Raw genomic sequence first — 18,823 nt, forward strand, 5'->3', positions numbered from 1 at the left:
CAGCCTATAAAAGGGTCCGAAGGCAGCTCCATTTTTCACACCAAAATCACTTCTCTCTCTAATTTCTTTCTCTCTCTACAACCCCAAACCACCCCTAAGCCATAGATAAAACCCATAGCACCCTAAGGAAGCCCCGAGGCTCCCGGAGTCCCGAGAAAAAGGAGTCTTTCGGTTTCGAAACGCTGCTCCAAATAAGTTCTGGTTTTCGATAAAATTTGCTGTAAGTGTGCTACGCTTACGCACTTTTTAATATAGCTTTCAAATAATTATAGGAATATTACTAGGTACTTAAAATAATTATTTGGGCTATTATTATGAGTTATATTGAGTGTTATTAACGCTTATATAATAATAATAATAGTCAGACAATTAATTTGTCGCGGTTATCGTTAGACTAAACCCTAGTGGTATCGATACTAGGTTTTATCGAAGGAAAATCGTTTTGAGAGTATCGAAGTGTTGTCCGAGTGCTAAGTCACCACCTTTCAAGTGAGTGCATAGTTACTTTCAGCTTACACATAGATATGAAGTATTTTATATAAATTACGTGCTATGTGTGCATATTATCTGAATACTTGCTATCTATGCTGGATGAACGTTTTATACATGTTTTCAATGATTTAAACTGTATATGTATTTTATATCTACAAAATGTGTTGGGTAAAACATGGGTAGATGTAATAGTTGCTGTGTGACAAAATAAAATAATGAGAGGCCTCGTTATAGATGTTATTGATGATCCAGTCATCTAGCGGAGTATAGATGACAACCACGGACTATTCTAGACTGTCTAGTGGAACACTAGCAGGCTCGCAACCTGTAGGTGTTTATTTGAACTGTATGTTTATTTGAACTATGTGCTCACCAGATGTACTCCATCCCCCACATGGTTGCCTTAAGGACATTTATTGCTGAGGAATCCCCTTAGCAGTAGTGTCCGTCCCGATGATAATCCTTAGGATAGGTCCCTTATGATAGATGCTTAGGGACGTAATGTGAGGATAACGGGAACAGGTAATCGGGTTTGTTTAATTTAATGAAGTTAATAAACTTATTTATTGTGGGTTGAAAACCCTATGTGCTCACCAGGCTCCCAAGCCTAACCCACTCAGTTTCTTGTATTACAGGTAGTGGCGCATGAGCATAGATGTGATGTTTTGGACGAGGGATTACGGATATAGGGCTGTAGATATGAAATAATGTAGTAAGGCTTATATTGTACTGTTTATGCTTTTGATCTGTACGAACATGACATCCCAAGTCTTTTAATGAAATACATTTCTATGGAAATGCTTTTGATAAATCTTTATCATATTTTGTTTTGGGACAAATTCCGCAACACTTTTATTTAAAATGTTACTCTGATTTTTAAACAAAGCATAAACAAACCGGTCTTTTTTGGCCGTGATTTTGGGGATGTCACATATTACATCGTCCAAAAATGCTAATCCCTGAAACCCGGGCGTTACATCTACCATTAGATTGTTGCTTGCTTTGGTAGATATTCACAATCTAGTGATTCATCAAATGGATGTTAAAACAGCTTTTTTGAATGGTGATCTTGATGAAGAAGTTTATATGAAACAACCATAAGGTTTTGTCCTACCTGGAAATGAGAAAAAAGTGTGTAGACTTGTGAAATCTTTGTATGGACTTAAACAAGCTCCAAAACAATGGCATTTGAAGTTTGATGAAGTTATTTTGTCTAATGGTTTTTCTTTAAACCAACCTGACAAATGTGTTTGCATCCGTTTTGATTCATATGGATTTGGTGTAATCATTTGCTTTTATGTAGATGATATGTTGATTTTTGGCACTCATCAAAATCAAATGAATGCAACAAAGAATTTATTGTCTTCAAAGTTTTCCATGAAGGATATGGGGGAGGCGGATGTAATCCTTGGAATAAGGATTAAACGGGTAAAGATGGGACTTGCTATTACACAGTCACATTACATTGAAAAAAATTATCAAATGATTCAATTACAATGACTGTACACCCGTTAGCACCCCTATGGATTCAAGCATGAAGTTGATGCCTAATAGAGGCAGATCAATTTCTCAACTTGAGTACTCGCAAGCTATTAGCTCTTTGATGTATGCTATGACTAGCATTCATCCTGATATAGCTTTCGCAGTGGGAAGATTGAGTAGATTTACTCATAATCCTAGTACTCAACATTGGCAAGCGGTTCATCGTGTTTTCAAGTATTTGAAAGGAACCAAGGATTATTGTTTGTGTTATTAAGGATTTCCTTCAGTCTTGGAAGGATATTCTGATGCGATTTGGATATCCAATAGAGAAGATCATTCTTCTACAACTGGTTGGGTATTCTTGCTTGGTGGAGGTGCTATCTCATGGGCATCTAAAAAGCAATCTTGTATAACAAGTTCAATAATGGAATCTGAGTTTTTTGCATTGGCTGCTGCAAGCAAGGAAGCAGAATGGTTAAAGAATTTGATTTAAGAGATTCCATTGTGGAGGAAACTGATTTCGCCATTATCTATTCAGTGTGATAGTGTTTCTACTTTGAGTAAAGCTTATAGTCAAGTTTATAATGGTAAATCGAGACACATTGATGTTAGACATGGGATGATTAGAAATTTGATAATGGATGGTGTGATTTCAATTGAGTTTGTAAAATCACAACAAAACTTCGCAGATCATCTCACTAAGAGTTTGGCGCGAGACTTAGTGCACAAGTCTGTTATAGGGATGGGTTTAAAGTCCTTATAAATTCTTATGAATGAGACACCCAATTCCCCTCTGATAAAATGCTAGAGGTTGAATTCAATGTGGAAAGCTTATTTATATGAATTGGAACACACATTATAACCATCCCAAGGTACGTGTGTTTGAAACTGTATAGACTAGGATGAATTTGATTTCATAATGATTCTTTTGATAAAATGTATACAGGTACATGAATAAAAGAATCACCTATATGATCGTGAAGTGTAGTTGTACTTCAAAGAGCTTGGGACTTGGCTTTTATACGATCAAGAATGGATTGGGACACATAACTTTATAATTAGTGTCAAGTTATTTTGTTGAGATGATTGTAAAACTAATGTGTATATTATCTTCAGATATTCAAAAGAGTTGTTAGGTTCAATCTTTAAGATACATTGATTTCTCGAATGTTTGAAATGTGTAATATACTAACATGAAAATTCAATCGTATCGATATTTTCATTTATGCATTAGTTTCGTTTTCTTTTGTTTTAAGGTTGTTAATTCAAGGTTACACTAAAATAGGGGAGGATTGTTGGTGATTTTATCACCAAATATATTTTAGTGTAATAGACTTAACAAGTGTTTCAAGAATAATGTTTTAGTTATAATACAAGTTAGGAGGTGCGGGAGTGCACACTTGTATTTACTAAACATTATTAGTATTGAACCCTAATCTACTGTGTCAAGTCGGGGGTCCCGCTTGATGCACATACGAATGATGGAAACTGTTGTGACTTATCTGTTGATTGGATAAATTGGTGATAAACGGCTATTGAAAGACATACGAAAACACAGAACGTTCTTTCACTTCATCTTCTTCAATTGATTCTGATTTTGTGCCTAAAATCGGAATTGTTGCATCAGGAATTATCCCAAGTTTGGATTTCATGATACCCAAGGCATATAGGGTCGAAATATCAAACAAGGAAAGTGTTTTACACGATTCCTGTTTGTGATCCAGATTTCCAATAACACTATTTCGTTTTTTCCCCAACATAAAATACACACCAAAACACCCCAAATTTCGATACAAAAATGCTTGATCTTCATCAGAAATCAAACCTATAATGTTGGAACTCAACTCAAAATTTGGTATTTGCTTGAATCAATGATATGCACAAAACTAGGGAGTAGGGGTAAAAGACGGAGGAAAATGATGTCGGCAGATGAGAAAATATGGTTTAGGGTTCGATATATGAGAAAATATAGAAATAGAAAGATACTTTAGGTGGAATGATATATGGGTTAAAGTTAACATTTCTTTTGCTTTTGTTTATAATTTATTATTAATAAATAAAGGATAAGTAAGTGATAACTATAGTATTAATACATTTTTTGCTTTTGTTTTATAATTTATTATTAATAAATAAATGATAAGTAAGTGCTAACTATAATAATTAATTGGTAAAAGCATAATTATGAAAATTAATGAGATAAAATATTGTGTTTTAAATATAGGTTAAAATAGTTATTTTTATCATTTAGTACATTCAGTCAGATATATAATCAAACAATATGGTCTCAATCAGATATAGACTCAGTCAGCTTCGGACCCAGTCATACTCCTGACTCAGTCAGATCTGACTCAATCACTAACTATCAAACGGCCCCTTAGTGTTTTACGTATGTGAACCATTTAATAAAAATGATTCTGAATAAATGTATTTTTAAGTTGGTTATAAAAAAAAAATCATATGTAAACTATAAAAACAACAAAATGTTATAAACCCATAATTACAAAGTCTTCCCCATAAAAATTATCAAGACCCATAAAAGCCCTAAATCGTTTCTTATATTCATCTTGACAAACTAGAGGCAAAATGGGAGCTCGACAAAGCGGACATGTTTCCTGAATCTGATCCATCCAACGATCCAAACACTTCTGATGGAACATATGTTTGCAATTCGTCAAACATCGAATCTCATCCTCCTCATTGAACTCATCGAGACATACTGCACAATCTTTTGAAGAATCGTTTCCCAAAATGTCCTTAAATTTCTTGGTAACAAGGAATTCTCGAGTTAAGAGTGCTGAAACTGGAGGGCTCTTGGATCGTTTTTCGTGATCATGATGGTGGTGGTGGTAGAATTTGACAGGATCAGAGATACCCATGAAGCAAAATACAGATAAAACTATGTTTTGGAAAAAACAAAGAAGCAAAAAGATATATTCAATGTATGTTAAAAGAATTATGTTTATATAACTCATCCAGTTTACCATTGATATTCTTTATCTTTTGGGAGAAAGAAGGTGTTGGATTGAACTTTACCACTGAACATATATATAGACACAAACATATAAATATAATATATATATATTTATAAATTATATGGATGTGCTAGGTTGACGTGATCGTTTAACAATATGATTATCTAATGTACAATTATGATAAAAGATGCTTATCACACATGGATCCTTTTAGAGAAGAAAAGGTCAATTAATTAATAATCCAAAAATAATTAGCTGCCTTATTTGGCTATTTTATCTTTAAAACTCAGAACAAGTGGCTTTCCGTTCGTTTATGAAACCTCAATCTATCCTAATAAATAAAAATAATTTTGCCACATATTTTTCTTTTATTTAATTGGTCACATGTCATTTTGTCATAATTTTCAGATATATTTATTTTCTACTTGTTATTTACTTCATTTTTTCATTTCAATATATCATTAATTTAGTTTTGATAAATTATAGCTACCATAATAACTATTAATGCTAAATTTTAAATTTTATATTTCAATTTCATTTTCAAATAAATTTACAGCTTAAACCTTTGTGTTTAACATTTTGTTATAATTAACCCGTTTAATACACGGGTTTGATAACTAAAAACAAAATTTTAATTTATTTATTTTTTGCATGTTTTTTTTATTATAATTTTCAAATTTAAATATACTTCTTATTTAATTGTTCACATTTAACATTTTATTTTAAACCCGTATAATATACGGGTGTCACAACTAGCTTTTCGAAATATATAAAGGTTTGAAACATTCGTTAATAGAGGAGAAGATTACTTATTTCCAAATGGAGACATGATAATATGAATTTATTAAAAAAAATATTCACATCTAAATAGAATAACATTGACCAGTGAAATTTAGCCAAATTAACATATCTGTACACATCGTTATGTGTGCTAGATGTGGAACAATAAACACACAAATATTTGAAGAGTAAATTGCACGTAAGGTCCATGTGGTTTGGTTGGACTTTAGCTTTTGAGTAAATTACAGTTTTGGTCTCCTGGTTTACATGAAATAATAGTTTCGGTTCTTTATTTTGGAAAAGTAACACCATTAGTCCCTATAAAGGGTTTTGGTAACTCATGTGGTCCTTAGGACAGTTACCGGCTAAAAGAATCTGCTAAAACACATGTAAAATGACATAAATATCCCTATTAAGAATAGATGATAAGTCCAGATTACTTTCTTTTTTTTTTTTTTTTTTTTTTTTTTTTTTTTTTTTTAATTATGTATAACAGATTGTATTATACGGGTTTATTAAAAATAAAATTTTAATATCAAGGTGTAATATTAAACATTATTTTTTTTTACATAAATACAAACGATATAATGGATAAGTAAATAATTTAATATATAGTAATAAAAACTATTGACATATTTTAAATAATGATGCTGGAAATTAAGATGTAAACATTAAATACTTTTTAAAGTAACATTCAAAATAAATACAAACTAAATGATGAATAAGTAGGTAATTGAATCTATACTAATAAAAAAAACTATTGATATATTAAAAATAGTTGTTATAAATCAAAATTTTCAAATACTTCTTTGAATCACAAATTAAAAATAATGGGGTTATAGAGGATTTTTCATATTAAATTTGAAAGTAGATTGGAAACGTGTATGTTGATATCCATATGATATATTTGGGTTGACATTTAGATTGTAACCGAAAACCTATGTATACTTGTTTGATGATGGTGTTTGGCTGTTGCTACTGAAATTAGAAAGCATTTAGAAAAATATAGATGATTTAAGTTATACAATACATATAAATATTTGTAACTTAACCTATATATTAAGAAAAAAAGAGAAAATAAGTGTAGTCATATCATCAAATTGATATGTAATAGATTTATTAAATGAAAATTGACAACAGATTTAAAAGCAATAATGATCATTACAACTATTAGACATGTAATAATAACAGTAGTTAATACAAATATGCATAATATGATCATTACAACTATTAGACATGTAATAATAACAGTAGTTAATACAAATATACATTGGTTATCTGGCAAAAGATCTATAAATAAGTAATTAATTAATAAACTCATCAATGTGTAATATAAAATATATAGAAGAAAACTCAAATAAATTGCATGATAGAAAAAGAAATGTTGTTTGACGTGATGGACATATAATTAGACATTATGTTATCCAAATATAATTTTATACTTTTTCTTTTGTCGTTAGCATCATTAGATAATGGATTTGTAATACCAAAATTAGAAATAGATTTAGAAACTTGTATTATGATATCCACATGATATATTTGAATTCATATTTTCATTGTGACCGACAACTTATACAGAATTATTTGAGGATGTTAAATTTTGTTCTGGATGGTTATCTACAGTTAATATATATAATATTAACAACAATTAATAAGAAAATATCTTAGTTATGTGACATAAAAAGTGATACAATATAAAACAATATTTTTATATAATACATTAAACATAAAAAATGAAAGATAATCAAACTAAATTTACTTTTAGATAAACAATTGTAAATTGACATAGAACATAACATTAAATTTTCTTTTATCCATGTATAATTTTCTACATTTACGTCTGTCTTAAGAGTCGTTTAAATTTATATGGTATGTGTACCTTTAAATAATAATTCATGTAATAAAACTATAATAAAAAAATGTTATAAATTTTAAAAGTTCGATTAGTAAAATGAAGATATTAAAAATTTAAATGTTTAGATATACAAAAATAATGTTAATATATCCAAAATATGTTTTTACCTTACCTAAGCCTAAATTCTATATTCATTTTTTTTTCTTTATGTGTAATTGTATTGCATGTATAAAATATAAATTATATGTACAACTTAATTGTCATATAACATATAAAAATATATTATAGATAGATAATATAGTTAACAAAAATAAATTCTTAAAAACGAATTTGCTATAGAAAATTTAAAATCCTAAAACACACCACTAAAATTAGTTTATCTCAATATAAAAAATATTAATTTTATAACATTCACCACTAAAGTTAGTTTATCTCAATATAAAAAATATTATTTTATAACTCATTATTCTCAATATAAAAAATATTATTTTATAACTCATTATTCTCAATATAAAAAATATTAATTTTATAACATTCACCACTAAAGTTAGTTTATCTCAATATAAAAAATATTATTTTATAACTCATTATTTTCACTCATGTAACAAAAGAATCATAATAAATGTTTTTAGTGTTACAAAAACACAAACTATTTACTATTATATTCATTTTATGGAGAAAAAATATCTTTAATAATTATAGTTATTAATTAGTTATAATATTGATTTACGCATTTAATACAATGAATACTTTACATATATAATATATAATAATAGATATATTAATTAGTAAAATTGATTAATTTTTAATTAATAAAGAAATAAAAATATCACATAATGACATGTGGAATTTAAATAATTTAAAAATATCATATAATGACATGTGTTAAAAGTCTTAAGAAAGTGACATGTGTCAAAATTATTTTTATTTATTATGGTAGAGGTAGATTTTAAGTACATTAACTATATGGACCATATTTGTAAATATTTAAGAAAAGCCTAAAAGGCATGCATCCAGTCCTTCAAGATGATCTTCACAGCTACTCACCTTCGTCCTCTTCCTCTTCGCCACCACATCCATCTCGCAGAAGACCACACTCTCCCCTACCTCTATTTATACTGTAACTGCAGTGTAGATCCGAACGATTAATTCCTATGTAGTGCAGATCCTCCGTTCTCTCTTCTTCACTACCCTCTCCTCCCTTAATGTCTATTGCAGTGCAGATCATATCCATCTTAACGGTGTCTTCAAATCGGTCTCCCTCAAGCGTCATATACGTTGAGTTTCATATAGCCTTTGAGTTTGTAGTGCAGATCAGATTGGTTTCTGAACAAGGATATCTGGAGAAGGACGTGGATTTAACCAGAAATTACTTGTTTCTCTTTTCTGGAAGGCAATGATGGGTTTTAGCATATGCTTTCAATTTTTTTCCTATGTATCGGAAAGATATAACTGATTCCTAATAGAGCTTCATTAGAACATCATATTTTTTTCTTGATTCAAGCTGTAGAGATGATGGCGATGGTAGATTTTACAAGAGACTACATTGTTTTTCTTTTCTAGATTCAACTTCACCAGAAGCCTATCTTTCCCTCCTCTTTACTGAACGATTCCCCCAGAAACAGAAATAGAAATAGAAACAGGTTCCAATTGGACGAAAATAACAAGTCGGTGTCCCTAAATTTAATGACAATAGAGATTTATGGGTCAGGATTTTAATGTTGAAATCGTACTGTGTTGACTGAATTTTGTGAGAATCTTATTGTATTGATTGCTTTTTGTGAAAATTATACAATTATGATTAAAATTTGGTGTTTATTACTTGAACTGGAAGTGTTGTACTGGAAGTATTGATGTCAGATGCCTCTGGTTATGCATTTATCTGGTTTTCTAATTCCATATATTCTTGTTAATTCCATTTTGAAGGATTGATTCATATCTTCTTGATTCTATATTTTGGTTAAATATTTTTATCTTTGTTTTGATTAAAGATGTTGGTTGAAGAATCTTCGACTTGGAGAAAGTGAGAGTGTGTAGCATCCGTGTCCTTTGACGAATCGAATTAGGGTTTTGGAGGGTCAAAGATTGGATTTGTGAAGAGGGGTCCTCACGACGTGAGTCATGGAGGCTCACAACGTGAGGAGAGCCGCAAGAAGATTTCATCCATGACTGACCTCATGACATGAACAATAAGAGCTCACGATATGAGGAGTGTTGCAGCCCAAGGCCATGAAGTTTTAGGGTTTCCCATATATTTAAGCCCCCTTAACTTGGTTTTAGGGTTCATTTCTCAGCCTCTACCTTCCCTAACTCAGTAACCCCTAACCCTAGCCTTTCTTTGTGCTTTTTGAGATTTTGGTGGAGTTTTGATGGTTTGAGGAGGAGGAGATCACCATGGAAGCATAGTTTCAGTTTGGAAGCCTCAATTGTAACCTTTAGCTACTCTTTTGTACCAATGTGAGTAATCAAGATCGAAGCTTTATGTTACCTTGTTGATAGATCTAAGGTTTTATGCATACTTATCTAAGATCTTAAGATTTGGAGTATTAGGAATCCATAGTGTTGGAAAGTTTATGGGTCCTTAGGGTCCCTAGATGCTTATATGTCATGGATCTAAATTTGGATGATGTTGGAGTTCATGCATGAGAATTGATCCCCTTTTTCTCCATGAATGACCCATTTTGAGCTTGTGTCTTGTATTAGACATACAAGGCCATAAAGTATCGATTCTTATGACCCTAGGAGTGTTAGGAAGCATCGTGGAAAAGATGGATTGATAGCTTAACAGATTAAGAGGTTTTTGGATCAAAATGGCGTACAGACGGATCTCACGACGTGAGGAAGATGCATGTCACGTTGTGAGGGTTGCAACCTCGATTATTTTTTCCTTTAGTGGCTAACGATGTGGGCCATAGATGGTCACGTCGTGAGGGCCTTTTTTCCATTGAGTTTTTGACCAAGTGTGACTAAGGGTATTTTGGATGGTGTTTGAGATGTGGTATTGGGCTTTTTTGGGCCATTGGATTTCTGATTTTGGGCTTTGGTGCTTTTGCACTTTGCCTTGGTTTTGGGCCAAGTAAGGAAAATGGTAGAATGGTCTTTTACTCTTTATGAAGTTGGATTATGGATTGGGCCTTGCGTTTTGGATTATCAGGATAATTATTGATAACGATTGTATTGTTGTTAGTTGGCGTGAGGTTATCTGGTTCAGCAACCCGAGCAAGCATTTGATTATCAGCGGATTGAGGTGATCTTTCCTCCCTGTACTTAAGGGTCGAAAACACCAAGGCTGACCCATTAGATTAATATCCTGCTATACATTGATATGCTGAGTATAGAATAGATCTGCATGATTATATGCTAGTTGCCGATATGCTAGTTGGTAGATCTGTAGGACTACTTGTGATTCTCCTGGCATGATTATATGTATATGTTTGTTGTCTGTTATATGTCAGCATATTGTGTTCGGTTGAGGTTGTATTGCTTTGTGTTGTAGCATAAAACCCTGGAGCATCCCAGATATGAGTTGAAGGCCAGGTAGGACATGTCAGAATCAAACTGAGGGCTAAGTAGCATTCCAGATATGAGTTGAGGGTTGGGTTGGGCATGTCAGACTTATATTGAGGGCTCGGTAGTATTCTAGATACGATTTAAGGACCGGTTGGTATGCCAGACTCATACCGAGGGCTGAACATTGGTATTTTAGTCTGATGACTGACTGGGTCGGGGAGCTAGCCATACATAAGTTGTGGGCCCGAGGGTAAGCCAAAATTATGTTATGGGCTCAAAATCCAGATATGACTTGTGGGCCCAATAGGCAATCCAGACTCATACTATGGGCTCATGGGTAATCTAATTTTCTAGCTGTGGACCCAGTACATGTTGTTAATGGTATATGTTATATGTTGGTGTGTTGGTACCTTGGGGGAACTCACTAAGCTTTGTGCTTACACTTTTGGTTTACGGTTTCAGGTACCACGAAGGACGGTGGCAAAGCGAAGGCATGACCGTACACATCCTTGGTTTTACAACTAAATGGATCTTGGGAGAATCTAATTTTAAATAATGTTTTGTAAATAATGATTTTGTAAACACTTTTATTAGTAAATGGGTTGTTTTGAAAAGTTTAAATTTTGTTGAAATTTTTGGGAAGTTACAAGTTGGTATCAGGGCCTTGGTTTGAGTGAATTGGAGGAACACTCGTTTGAATCCAATCTCAAACTAAGGAAATGAAAAGGATTTTAAAATTGATTTTCAAAGCAAAGGTTTTAAATATAATTTTTAAAGTTGATTTCAAAATAACTGTAAGAGGCTATGATGTGTACGATCATCCGTAGCCAGTAAGTAGACCCCAAATTACCACATTGTTACTTGATATTGTAATATGTTGGAATAACATGATACTGATAGGTTAGGGATCTTCAAGAATTTCATGATAGAATTGTCTGATTTTGTGATGCCTGATAGCCTTGGGTCTTCCTTATATGAAACTGACATCATTACTATAGTTGCTTAGTGTATGCCTCATACTTGTACATAACTAATATTTTATAGTCTGAGAATGTTTGGTTTAGCCTTATTGCCCGTTCTTCTTTGATGAAGGGCTTAAGGTAGAATCGAGTACTCCACTGTCTATAGGATCCAGTGTTATGTATGATTAGCATACACGAGTGCTGCATGGTTGGTGGAAGTTTCATGAGTGGGTGTAGATCATGACATAATAGTATGTGGAATGGTTAGCCACTCTCGAGACAGTGAGGGCATGACAAAGGTGTATCGAGATGTTGGGTGATTGAGATTGATAATTTTGTATGAGGATATGCCTGAGTTTATTGTGTCTTAGTGCCAGTCATCTCCGCTGCTCGAATGCTGCTTGCTTTGTGCTTAGTGGGGCTCACATTGATGTTAGCTAATTATCAAATGAATACATTAAGTTACATGCTATGAAGATTAAATAATATTAAAGTGAAGGATTTGGCCCTATTGCGCAACTCTCTTTTGAGTGTAACCGTTGTAGGGTTTGGTCCTTTAGTTGAAATATAATTTAAGTTTTTTTGCATGTAATTGTATTCATGAAGTGGTTGGCTGACATTGATTGGAATCCTTCAACAAATGATGACATGGGAGGTGGGGGGAAATCCTAGGAAGTATTTTAGTGCAGTTGTTTCGCTGTTGAGCAGGTATCGGGAGTATTTTATGAATAGGTCTTAGAGGAACAAAGATGCTTCTTGAGGAAAGTATGGATAGGTGTGGAAGGTAGTATTGGGCCCGTACTATTGGAAGCACAAGATCCATAATCGAATCGAGGAGAGTTTCCGAGATTCTAAGGGATGGTCGGGAGAGATAACATGGTTTGATACCATGATTCGTGGCAATAGTTACGTATCTGATGATCTTGCGGTAGGTTTGCTCAAACATGAGTATGGGTCTGGTAGATGTTTTGGGCCCCAGTGGTGATATCGATTTGGTTTGAGTGCTGCAGACCTAGATGAGTTTGTTGGTTTTGAGGTCTCAAGGGTTATGCTCGAGGTTGTGCATTCGAGTCGCGGGACTCAAGAATGGAAGGATTGTTATTGTTGGGGTTCGAAAGTTGTGATGTGTCGAAGGTGTCTAGTTTTCTTTTTATGTTGAATAGTTGTATGTAATTTTATTTTAAGGACATAATTGTTATTTCGAAACTTTAGTGTTGAAACTCCTTATACTTTTTGTGCTGTCGGTTTTCCCTATAAATATGGGAAGGATACTTTTAGGGGTTAAGAGCTTTTTTTGAGCTTGTAAAAGTTTGTTTTTCTCTCTCAACCTCTTGTATTCAAACTGAAGCAATAAAATTGTGCCAAACAGATTATATTTACATTATGTGTGTTCCAATTGTTCAATACTCTGATTCTCTTTTCTCACTCGATTTGATCGACACTTCAATTGGCATCAGATCAGGAATCAAACTGTTTTTTTTCTGATTTTCACTCGTTTCAAAAGTATTGTGAATCTCGTTATTAGATTCAAAAGTTTCCGCACTTTTGTCACTGAAAACATCTGTAGATCTTTAGTTTTGATTGATTTTGCACTTCGATTGACTAATCGAGTGTTTGTGGTTCAATTTATGTTTGATTCATCTCATTACTCTCAATTTTCTCAAGTTTTTTTTTAAAATTTTGTTCGTACATCCATTGCGAATTTTAATATGAACACGATGACATCGTATCCTTATCTCATTGGGTCATCTACGAAGATTCCAATGTTGATTCATGAATATTACGATCAGTGGGCTGATCAAATGGATGATTACTTGAATGACATAGATGAAGAGCTATGGAAATGCATTACTAATGATGTAATTCCACCTCCTTCTATTGAAAGCATGGGTACTTCTTCATCAACTCCAAGTGTTGCTGAACAAACTAAAAGGTGACAAAAGTATGAGAAGAAATGCATGAGAGAGCATCGCAGTGCTCTTCCTCCTATGCTGTACAATCATGTTTGCAGTTGCAAAACTTCAAAGGAGATCTGGAATACAATGAAGGAAAAGTACCAGGGGAGTGAGACGACCAAAATCATCTCTGTCAAACAATGTCTGATTGAATTAAGAGAATTCAAGCAGAAAGATGGAGAAACAATTGAAATGTATTATGATCGTCTGAACGAGCTCATCTACAGGTGCACAAGGTATGGAATCAAAAGGACTAACATGGAAACAACATTACTTTCGTTATGGATCTTCTCAAAGAATGGAGGAGTGTAAGTTTGATGATTAAGACACAACATGGCTTTAATTTTTCTACCTTGAATGATGTTTACAACCAGCTAAAAACTCATGAAACAGAAGTGAATGAAATGGCAGAAGAGTCAAGGATCAGTCTGGGTGGTCCTTTAGCTCTTATGTTTCTAAACCTTGAATGATTTTTCTACCTTGAATGATATTTTTCTAAACCTTCGTTACTTACAAAATTTTTCACATCGTACGTGTCACTGACTACACTAGTCAAACAGGTCATTTTGTTTACAAATGGTCACTCTTATGTTTAGATGTGTTTTGTAACAAAATTTTCAACCACCTTCGAAACATTGGAAAAAAGAAGTCCTTCGATACTTCTATACAAGTAATCGATTGTAATTCACAGGAAACCATACGAGCAGTTTAACTTCTCTCTTGAGGTTAAATGAGTGAGTTTTACCTGGGATCCTTCTGCATTTGTGTCGAAATTATTTTGACATCGCAAAATCCATTTTTTTAAATTTGCTTCTTATCTTTTCACTTGGTACACATTTCATTCACGAAATCCTTGAGGTTCTGAGTAACACCAACTCAGGCTGATGATTTCGAAAGTCTGGCATATGACTTTGCTTTTCAACCCAAAAGTGAAAGATCCTAACCTCCATTCCTAAGGTTTCTGACGGTTCTCATTCTCTTGGGGCATGTTAACAGACTGTGGGATGTGACGTTTTGTGTTCCAATCTGGGATTCAAGGAAAAAGTGATGATCACTTTATCAGACGTGGCTACTTTTCAGGAGTAGTGGTCTGATTTTCAAGGTGGCATGACAGCTGCAATTAATGCTGAAACCGGTTTAATTCAAATTCATGCTCACCGATAAATAGGGTTTTTGGTGTACATTCCAATTTTACGCATTCTAAAAATCCTCAATTACAATGAAATCTTTGTCTTCTTCATATCTTCTTCAAACCCTAATAATGGCTACTCCGAACACCATTATTGATCCGTCCCAAACCACTAACGATATCACTTCGCAACCATTAATGAAGATCCAGAGTACAAATTTCCAAGTTCAAGCGGATGTTTCTGTGTATCTTGATGAATTGAAGATGCTCATCGTTGCTCTTAAAAATTTCGTACTATCCAAGGTGATTTTTGATGCTTTTGTTGTACCAGTCTCATGTTTATCTCTTGCTGGGTCTACTACAACTTAAAGCAAGACTCTAAACACAATAACTTTCTCTTTGATGAAAGACAAGAAATTTCGACTTTCGAAGAAGACATTTTTTTATCAAATTCTTAGTATCCCAAACACTGAACCTTTCTACAAAATCACCAATGAACAAGTGATTCACATGGTTAATGAGATGGGTTATCAGCCTCCTCTCACAAATATCAGTGAATTTAAGAAATCCAGTATGCCATGTTTATGGAATTTTTTCTTTGGAATTGATCTTCGATGTCTAACTGGAAGAATTGTGGGATTATACAAAGGGAGATTGGAGGTCTATTTGATGGTCACAGGGTTATATTATGATCTCCAGGTGGATTATGCAACTCAGTTGTGGAATGAGTTCGTTAAAAGTGTTGGAAACACTAATGCTGTCGATAGTATCTCTTATGCTCGATACTGGAGCATTATTTTAAGGTTTGCCTATGAAAAAGAGGGGATTGCAGTTCTTGAGAATGAAGAAACTGCTGAATTTTCATTGTTTCGGTTCCCAAAAATAGTAGAAGATGACGATGAAATCTTTCCTAATGTTGCTCGCATCCATGATGCGATGCTATGAAAGGTTGATCCTACTAATCCGATGTTAGTTAAATACTTGCAATCTATCAATCCGGATATCATTACTGGAGTCTTGTTACTTCCTTCTGATGGTCCATTGAATAAGAAACAGGGAACAAAGAAAACTATTGTTGAAAGTCCTTCGAAGCCATTATCACGAAAAGGTGCAAAGATGGTTAAACCTAAAAAGATAAAGCAAAGTGAGCTACCTCCGATTGTTGTCCAGAAACTTGATTCGAAGCCTCTAATAACTGAAGTCTCTCAACTAGAGGCTGAAGTTATACCTCCGAAGACTGGGGTATTAAGGAGATTGAAGAAATTGTTACATCGATCTTCTAATTTACCTGAAAGGTCAGATACTTTTTCTCTGCAATTTACCACGAATCATCATGTTACTAGTAAAGGTGTTATGATTCGGGAAGTTCGTGTTCCTGTTTCACCTGCTTCAAGAAAGAGAGTTTCCAAAGACATTGAAAAGAAGATTTCGAAGAAAAGGCGGAGGCTTATTCTCGAAGATTCACAAGATGATTTAGTGGTGCAAGAATCACCACTTATGGAGACTTATATTCCATCACCTACAAAGCATTCTGGTGGCGATGTGGAGACATCTAATGTGGACACAACCATCATTCTGGGTGATTCAACAAAAGTTTCAGCTCCAGAGCAAACAATTGTCACGAATCCCAAAGTGACTGACAAAACTTCCAAAGATCAAGGTAATACTGATCTTATTGTCTCATCTTCTTTCAAAACTTTAACCATTGATACTACCACTTCGTTACATCCGTTTGTTTCCAAAAATACTACTGTTACCTACTCACCTACCTATGAAAACATTATTAAGAAACCCATTACTTCGTTATTTTCCTCTCAATCCACTAATCCAACCATCACCCATGAAGAAGAAGATGAAAAGAATGATGAAGAAAATGAATTCGACGGTACGTTTGCTGATGTGACAACCCCAAATCTATTCCCGTTACAAATCCCATCTTCACTAACGGAATACGTCACTATACGTTATTTTTTGTAATATTTGGAATCGTCAATAACCGAATATCTGGTTATTTGCATGTCTTGATATTACCATAAGTAAATATAACTTGTATGTGTTAACCCCGTTTAACCTAATAGAGTTATATTACTTTTCAACCACTTCACCCGGGTAAAAAGTTTTAACCCCGTTAAACTTTAAGCATCGGGTAGCCGTGTATCAGGTGCGATACCCGAGGCATATGAAATGAGTGTAAACAACATTTGAACACTCTTTTACCACACATTCACTCTCTCTCACTACTTTCTCTCTCTAGACCCGAACCCGACTCCAAAACCGTGATTTCCGGCTTCCAAACGTAAGGATTTATTCCCTATCTTATTCTAAACACCTAGAAACTTGCCAAAAGCCCCGTTTTTCGTACTATCCAAGGTGATTTTTGATGCTTTTGTTGTACCAGTCTCATGTTTATCTCTTGCTGGGTCTACTACAACTTAAAGCAAGACTCTAAACACAATAACTTTCTCTTTGATGAAAGACAAGAAATTTCGACTTTCGAAGAAGACATTTTTTTTATCAAATTCTTAGTATCCCAAACACTGAACCTTTCTACAAAATCACCAATGAACAAGTGATTCACATGGTTAATGAGATGGGTTATCAGCCTCCTCTCACAAATATCAGTGAATTTAAGAAATCCAGTATGCCATGTTTATGGAATTTTTTCTTTGGAATTGATCTTCGATGTCTAACTGGAAGAATTGTGGGATTATACAAAGGGAGATTGGAGGTCTATTTGATGGTCACAGGGTTATATTATGATCTCCAGGTGGATTATGCAACTCAGTTGTGGAATGAGTTCGTTAAAAGTGTTGGAAACACTAATGCTGTCGATAGTATCTCTTATGCTCGATACTGGAGCATTATTTTAAGGTTTGCCTATGAAAAAGAGGGGATTGCAGTTCTTGAGAATGAAGAAACTGCTGAATTTTCATTGTTTCGGTTCCCAAAAATAGTAGAAGATGACGATGAAATCTTTCCTAATGTTGCTCGCATCCATGATGCGATGCTATGAAAGGTTGATCCTACTAATCCGGTGTTAGTTAAATACTTGCAATCTATCAATCCGGATATCATTACTGGAGTCTTGTTACTTCCTTCTGATGGTCCATTGAATAAGAAACAGGGAACAAAGAAAACTATTGTTGAAAGTCCTTCGAAGCCATTATCACGAAAAGGTGCAAAGATGGTTAAACCTAAAAAGATAAAGCAAAGTGAGCTACCTCCGATTGTTGTCCAGAAACTTGATTCGAAGCCTCTAATAACTGAAGTCTCTCAACTAGAGGCTGAAGTTATACCTCCGAAGACTGGGGTATTAAGGAGATTGAAGAAATTGTTACATCGACCTTCTAATTCACCTGAAAGGTCAGATACTTTTTCTCTGCAATTTACCACAAAGCATCATGTTACTAGTAAAGGTGTTATGATTCGGGAAGTTCGTGTTCCTGTTTCACCTGCTTCAAGAAAGAGAGTTTCCAAAGACATTGAAAAGAAGATTTCGAAGAAAAGGCGGAGGCTTATTCTCGAAGATTCACAAGATGATTTAGTGGTGCAAGAATCACCACTTATGGAGACTTATATTCCATCACCTACAAAGCATTCTGGTGGCGATGTGGAGACATCTAATGTGGACACAACCATCATTCTGGGTGATTCAACAAAAGTTTCAGCTCCAGAGCAAACAATTG

The 18,823-nt window shown here is 33.8% G+C and overlaps 1 protein-coding gene across 1 annotated transcript; it reads left to right on the top strand.

Moving 5' to 3' along the window:
* Window positions 1-2,014: 2,014 nt before the first annotated feature.
* LOC145075846 (secreted RxLR effector protein 161-like) lies at window positions 2,015-3,032 on the top strand. The gene is made up of 3 exons (XM_079021939.1): window positions 2,015-2,208; window positions 2,302-2,448; window positions 2,921-3,032. The coding sequence occupies exons 1-3, from the start codon at window positions 2,015-2,017 to the stop codon at window positions 3,030-3,032; spliced, it is 453 nt and encodes a 150-aa protein (XP_078878065.1).
* Window positions 3,033-18,823: the final 15,791 nt, after the last annotated feature.

Source organism: Lactuca serriola, chromosome 9, assembly GCF_051521515.1.
Source record: "Lactuca serriola cultivar US96UC23 chromosome 9, Lser_US96UC23_V15, whole genome shotgun sequence".
NCBI lineage: Eukaryota > Viridiplantae > Streptophyta > Magnoliopsida > Asterales > Asteraceae > Lactuca > Lactuca serriola.

Coding starts and splice junctions, on each gene's coding strand:
- LOC145075846 (XM_079021939.1), top strand. CDS start 2,015: ATGGATTCAAGCATGAAGTTGATGCCTAATAGAGGCAGATCAATTTCT. Junction 2,209..2,301: donor GCGGTTCATCGTGTTTTCAA/GTATTTGAAAGG, acceptor GATATCCAATAG/AGAAGATCATTCTTCTACAA. Junction 2,449..2,920: donor GCAAGCAAGGAAGCAGAATG/GTTAAAGAATTT, acceptor AAATGTATACAG/GTACATGAATAAAAGAATCA.